This window comes from Gadus morhua, chromosome 8 (genome assembly GCF_902167405.1).
Source record: "Gadus morhua chromosome 8, gadMor3.0, whole genome shotgun sequence".
Lineage (NCBI taxonomy): Eukaryota > Metazoa > Chordata > Actinopteri > Gadiformes > Gadidae > Gadus > Gadus morhua.
In genome coordinates, this window is record NC_044055.1 from 722974 (window position 1) to 730084 (window position 7111).

The 7111-nt window shown below is 42.9% G+C and overlaps 1 protein-coding gene across 1 annotated transcript; it reads right to left on the bottom strand.

Annotated features, from left to right (window-relative positions):
• Positions 1-2006: 2006 nt before the first annotated feature.
• Positions 2007-4809, bottom strand: LOC115548766 (C-C chemokine receptor type 3-like). The gene is made up of 3 exons (XM_030363589.1): positions 4702-4809; positions 3047-4057; positions 2007-2176 (listed from the first exon to the last, which is right to left on the bottom strand). Exons 1-3 carry the CDS (start codon positions 4792-4794, stop codon positions 2090-2092), a joined length of 1191 nt encoding a protein of 396 aa, XP_030219449.1. The 5' UTR covers positions 4795-4809; the 3' UTR covers positions 2007-2089.
• Between the last annotated feature and the right edge of the window lie 2302 nt (positions 4810-7111).

The window sequence follows — 7111 nt, forward strand, 5'->3', positions numbered from 1 at the left end:
GTTGAACTAAATGGATGTGGTAGGCTACACCACGGGATGCATCTGCAGACCACTGCCACATATATAAAGTTAAGGCGATATTTATTGCTTAAGATTTGCTGGTGCTGTTGCGGGGTCTTTTGTGTTTTTTGTATTCAAGTGGTCGGCTGTTTTAACTTGCAATTGATAGTCGTTGGAGTCAGTCTCTTGTTGACACAAAGTGACTTTTGGTCATTCTTGCTTTGCTTGATTTCTGGAATAATGTTGGGGGGGAGTGGATGAGTTTTGGTCAGAACGCCTGATGTAGGCTAGTTTTGATGGAATGCGTGTTGTGAATTGAGAACAGCCAGCTCATGATGTGATACAGCGTTCAGCTGTGCAACAAATATTTTTTTCTTTTTCAATCTTGAGGACTTTTGTAGTGCTGTGTGTAGCCACACGTTGGCCCTTCTGAACTTGAACACACAGTTAAATTCCTTTCCTAGCTCCTCTTGTTTACGTTGTTAGCTTAGCCATATCATGTCACGTCCACATTTGATACATGGAGCAGAACATAGTGGGTCATATGTCCGATGCTTTTTGGAAACGTTTTCTTCATAAAACGTGGCAGACAGATTTTGTATACATTTTATTCCTTAGTAATTAGCTACATGGTTATGCCGTCTTTCAGAACCTTTCATTACTGGCACTAAAGAGAGAAAAAAGAGTGCATCCTCATTAGGGGTGCAACGGATCACAAAGCTCACGGTTCGGATCGGGTCACGGTTTTTGAGTCACGGGTCGGATCATTTTCGGGCCAACAACAACAATAAAGATAACAAGACAAATGTGACTAATTTTAAATAAAATCTTCAACTGTGTAAAAACAAAAAAAAAAAGTGAAAAATTAGGTAATAATCCTGCTTCCTTTAAGCATGGTCAATATTTAAAAAAATTGCAATCTGAGGCATTATTCCTTCTTCTTTTTAACATGGATAGGATAGTAAATAATCCCTAACCCTGGATTTACAATTCAGGATGTCTGCATTGCCTGGGGAGAGTTTAGAGTCTACACTCTCCCAAGGCAATGCATCCTTATATTCTTTTTTTTAGTTTGGTAGCGAAATACAGTTTCTGTGGTGTTTTATTTGGCATTTTGTAAATCCATTGATTTCGTTTAGGAGACTCATTGCTCATTGCAAGGGGGGTTGGTTGTAGTCTTTTCGCTTGGTTCTAGCCCTACTGTTGATACGGCGAACCGAGCAAAAAGACCACAACCAAACCTAAACACGTCCGGTTCCGGTTCCGGTTTACGTTTCAATGGGATTTACGGAACGCCAAATAAAACACAACAGAAACTGTATTTCACTACGATACTTGAAGATGTTGTTAATACCGGAATTGTCCTCTAAACATGCGCTGATCACGTCAACGCACAACTTTTTTTTTTATCAGCCGATCCGCGGATCACTTGTGTCCCGAACCGTGATGGTTGATCCGTACGGATCACGGGAAACCCGTGAACCGTTGCACCACTAATCCTCATTGTACCCAGCACTTCCGAAAATGTACTTCCGAATGCGTCTCTGTCCCCAGCACATTTCAAACCAAACTGACGCCCATGCCCTTCACTGTGCATCAACACACACCCTCAGACCACCTAAGACCAACCTCCGCACCGTGGGCGATCGGGCTTTCTCCGCTGCTGCTCCAAGACTATGGAACGCTCTCCCTGACCACCTGAAGGCCCCACAGACTACAGCTGCTTTTAAACTAAACCTTGAGTCTTTTTAAAAAAATTGTCTTTTACTGTATATGTTTTAACAACCTTTTTCTTTCTTTTTTTTATCTCTGTAGCACTTAGAGATTTTCGAATGTAAAGTGCTCTAAAAATGATATGTATTATTATTATTTATTATCAATAAAAAAACTAACTGATTAAAGCGCTTTGAGTGCCTTAAAAGAGAGGGCTACATAATTGCAATTAATTATTAGATATTTATTTACAATGTATTTGCTAAATGACTACATTTAAATGTAAAACTGACAAAACAATAAAAATCATCAAATCAAATTTCCTGTTTTCCCATCCAATTATCCAATTCAAACAAAGTAAATTGTCTCCCACATGTTATAAGTCGTTTGTGTGGGACGTCCTTTGTGCGGTGGACTTGCTGCTCAGACTAGCGGGTCTGAAGTGACGTGCCAGACAAGGCCAGTGATGTTGATAGGTTTTCAATGTAGTGAGTCCCCGGGACCCACAGGTGGCGAGTTGGGTGGGTCCCTGAGAAATTCAATGGGTCCCGACTCCCCAGTTTAAAAAATGTGTTTCTTTTTTATTATTATTCTATTTCTTAAATTAAATTAATAGTGTTAAACTCCTTGATGGTGGTATGATATGGTTAGAGCTGGAGTACTCAACCGTTCATGTTTAACCCTAGAAACGCCGGGCCATTTTTACTTACTCCGAGCGCCGCAAGAGGGGTAAAATGACCCCTAAGTCATTTTAATGAGAGGCTGTGCATTTGCACATAATGATCACTAGGTGGCGCCAATGAGCTATTACCGCGCGAGCGCCACATTTGTGTGTGTGTGTGTGTGTGTCACAAGCCTAGTCCTCACGATTTTGTCATAAATGTACATATATTCAATCAGAAGGATTGCAAAAAAATCCTGTTTGATTTGCTCATTCGACACGAATGAGCACAGCATCGAGCAGTGGAAACGTGGGTTTATTTACTATGAAGTTCGTATTTTTAATTGTTGAAATGAAATCAGCGGTGACAAGCTAGTTGTTTTGGTAGCGGCTAAATTAGCATGTCGCGATACTTTGTACAGGGGATCACGTCTGCGCCGAGTAGATGCGCAGAGGGTTGAAACAGCGCTTGTCCGATCTGCTCACAAGAAGGTTTCTTTGGCCAGTTACTGTGATTAAACACGAGTTGTTTAATGTTCACAATGTATCGTTTTTCATGGGGAAAATGAGATGCGTCCCCGGGACGCATGGATAGTGAGTTTAGTGCGTCCTTTCAGATTTTAATGCGTCAGGGACGCAGGACGCGTACCTAGCAACATCACTGCAAGGCATGTTCTTCAACAACAGCTTCCTGAAGTGACTCTGAAACCGCTTACCCACAAAGGAGTAGAACATGGGGCTGATGCAACAATACAAGAACGCTATGTTTCTGGTCACGTATAACGCATAGTTCCACGCCTCGACCTGATCGCACTTCCGGTTTGCATCGTCGGCTGTGGAGATCTGAATGGCCTTCAGCAGGATCACGATGTTATAGGGAGTCCAGCAAACGAAGAAGGTGAACATGATGATGAATATCAGCTTCACCGAGCGCCATTTCTCCCTCATGCGAGTGGACATGATCCGCACGGTGATGCAGGTGTAGCAGTACATCACCATGAAGAGGGGCAGCAGGAAGAAGAGGAGGAACTGCATGTAGTAGCTGACCAGATTCCACTGTTTGACGATGTCGGCGTGGTATCCTGTCTCCTCACACATCAGGCCCTGCTTCCTGTCCTCCCACACGCCTTTGAACACCAGCTCATTGAGACTGGCCAGCACACTGATGAACCAAACGATCAACGACGCCCCGATGGCGTACGCCCTCTTCCTGCTCTTGGCAGAGGACACCGCGTGCACCACGGCCAGGTAGCGGTCAAAGGTCATCAGGGTGAGGAAGAGGATGGAACTGTAGAAACCAATCAGATGGGCACTGCTGACCAACTTGCAAAGCACTGTGCCGAAGATCCACTCTGAGGAATGGTATTTGGCCAGGAAGGGGAAGCTGGATGCAAACAGGATGTTGGAGGTGACCAGATTGATGAGGAAGATGTTAGTGACGCTGTTGACCTTCTCAAGCTTGACGATTATGAACAAAACAAGCCAGTTGCCCAAGTAACTCAGGAGGAAGTTGATGTAGTAGAAATAAGGAATGATGGCCGAGGCAAATTTGGTGACGGTTGCTGAAAAGCAGTGGTGGACGAGCCCGTCAACCTCGTAAGATGGATAGGTTGTGTTTTCACTGATGTTAAACAGATATAAGGGATTGTCATACTGCTCATCCTCCATGGTTATTGCTTGAACCTGTGGTAGATGGAAAAACATATTTATAAGTCTCATATGATTGAATGCTGTGCAAATCGATGTATTCATCTACATGGGTGATATGTTTTCGATACGGAAGGCTGTGCCCATCATGCATAAGCTGCTCTGAAGTAGAGCTTCAAATGACAACACAATTGAAACACTTTTATACTTAAAAGGTCTGGATCAAATATTTTGCAGTTAAAAGAACAAATGATAATAATAATAATAATAATAATATAATAGTTCTAATATAATATGAGAAATATTTAATATATTATTAATATAATAAGCAAGACAATGGCTGAGAGCTCTACAGTGACAGATTTCAGGTATCAAACATAGTGTTTCGGTGACTGCAGAAATATAGTTATAACACACACTGTGCATACATACCTCACAAGTAACACTGTACAAATTAATGTAGGATCTTTTCTATGCCCAAATCATGTTTCTTACTCATTATTTTACTGGTTGTAATTGCAGCTTGTCTTCTCCATTCTTTAAAATAAATACGAATGCTAATAATTGATTGCTAATAATAATGACATAATGCTTGAGGTGGACGGGCCAACGTCTGGTCATTTTAGTGTAAAGGAGAACTTAATTTAGCTTTTAAAAGATTCTTCTGAAACAAAACTCACCAATGTTGATTTCTGTGTGTGGAGGAGTGGATGAGTGAAGAGCTGACTAATGTCTGAGCCTGTCTTCAGTTTCAGGTCTCTATTGTTGAGCATGAGGGTTAAGGGGAAGGCCTTAAGAGGAACTGAGATATCCTCCCCATTTACATTACGCAACTTTAAATGGACACCTCTCGCCCATACGATGATTCTGGCACCAATACTGAACAGAAGCTTGGCCTGGACTCAATGTGTTTTACACTCATACTTTATAAAGTCAAATACTGATAATGATGTAATCTAAAGCACTGTTTGATTAGCACTTTGCATACAAATACGACAGCTTACTGGTACATGCTGACCCCAACGTGGTAAACATAACAAGACTGTTTGGCATTACAATACATTGTGATGGTTATCATAATTAATAATCTTTACATGGCTGGCTAGATTTAGTTTAAGATGTATATCGTAATGAGTCTGGTGATTTTAACTAGAGGGTACCCACATCCACAGTGGAAAATGGAACAATCTTTATAGTAGGCTAAACTGCAATTGATTGGAGTTAGCAATTGAGACACATTGATCATGCATCAGTGGCACTTTGTTCAGACAAACAGCAATACTTCACTGTTCATCTGAAAAGAGCATAAAAAATATAACAAATTGACCAAAACATGTACACAAATACTTCAAGGGTACATTACAAGATTCAAAATCCAAACATTGGTTGGAAAAGGTTAATAAATAAGTATAATACTTAAAAGAAAAAGCCAACTGGTATCTTGGAGGTACATTATATCACGCAATCACAGAACCGTTTTAATTACGTTCATTATGTTAGGTAAACTTTTTGAATGTCTGAAAACATTTCTTCATGGGAAAAACACAATTCCAAAGCCAACATGGGAACAATCAGCTGTTAAATCAACTGTAAGCAAAGCAAAAAACTAAACAAAAGCAGCTCCAGACATCGTGGCTGAGCTAGCCACGATGTTAATATAATCCCTATGATCTCTTGGAGAGGGGATGTCCACACCGTGACACCTGTGGAACGGGTAAAGGATTAAAGTAATGTTTGATGTCACACACCCTTGAGTTGGGTCGCTCTTCTCCAGTGTAAGAGTTCCAGAGGATGTTATCATCGTCACACATGATGAAAGAGCAATGTTGGTAATAATGACACATCGGTACGGGAAATGAGTGCATCTTAGGGTTCCTTTACCCTGGAAATTATGGGATGGAGTGGGGATCTGCAGGTAGAGGGGGCCGGCTGGATGAATTCCAACATGCAGGTTGCTGATGTCTTGGGGGTGACTGAGGTAAACGGTGCACTGGATTGGGCATGTTGCCCTCTGCGTGATCACGGGGTATTGCCAGGGAAGAGGAATATCTGATTCTGACTGAACAGATATGTGGTAAATCACATCCCAGTAGCATTGGATTTGCAAGCACAAAATAGATTCCAACGAGCTGAACATTGGGTTTAAAAAGAGAGGTTGTTTAATTAGGGAAAAATGTTGAGGACATGCACCCTTGATCTTTGAATTCAAATATAATTTGTGTCCCAATAATAAATGGCAGTGGCCTTGGCTTGAACACGGCTTGTGACGACCAACCCGGAGAGTTACGCAATAGCAGAGCATGGGGGTGATTCAACACTAATGGGGAGAGGCTGAAGAGTGGACACTTCTCTGATCTGCTCTGATGCATGTACACACACACACACACACACACACAGACACACACACACACACACACACACACACACACACACACACACACACACACACACACACACACACACCAGATGTGTCACCTCGTTAACAGTTATAAGCTAATCATAGATTCATGCCAAAAAAAAGACAAAAAAGCAGAAGAAAACAATGAGGTATCAAGAATTTTAGCACATACATGAGCGCGACCCCACTGCCGCCTTCTGCTTGTCAGGGTCTGCGCGACGTCAGGGGCCCCCACGCCACCCTGTGGGGGAACCCAGGAGCTAGGGCCCCCACGCCACCCTGTGGGGGAACCTAGGAGCTAGGGCCCCCACATCAACGTGTGGGGGAACCCAGGAGCTAGGGCCCCCACATCAACGTGTGGGGGAACCCTAGCACGGCTATTGCCAGACCAAGCTCAATCGTAGATGGGGAAGCTGCTGTCATTTCCTTCAGCACAAGAGGCGTGATCAACGGGCCAGTTCAAATGACTCTGTACACAATTGGCTGCTTGCCGTCGCTTCCCTGTCGGCATTGTGTTAAACCAGCCAATAGCGCGCCAAGGGGAAAAGCCAGCTTGGTGATTGCCCGCAAAAACGTATCGGAAGCAGAAAGAAATGTGTTGCTCTTCTTCAGACCCTACTGCAGGGCAGAACGGGCTGAGGGTACCCAGTCTAGGGGAACCCAGTAGGCAGGCGCTAGTGTAATGGGCGCGA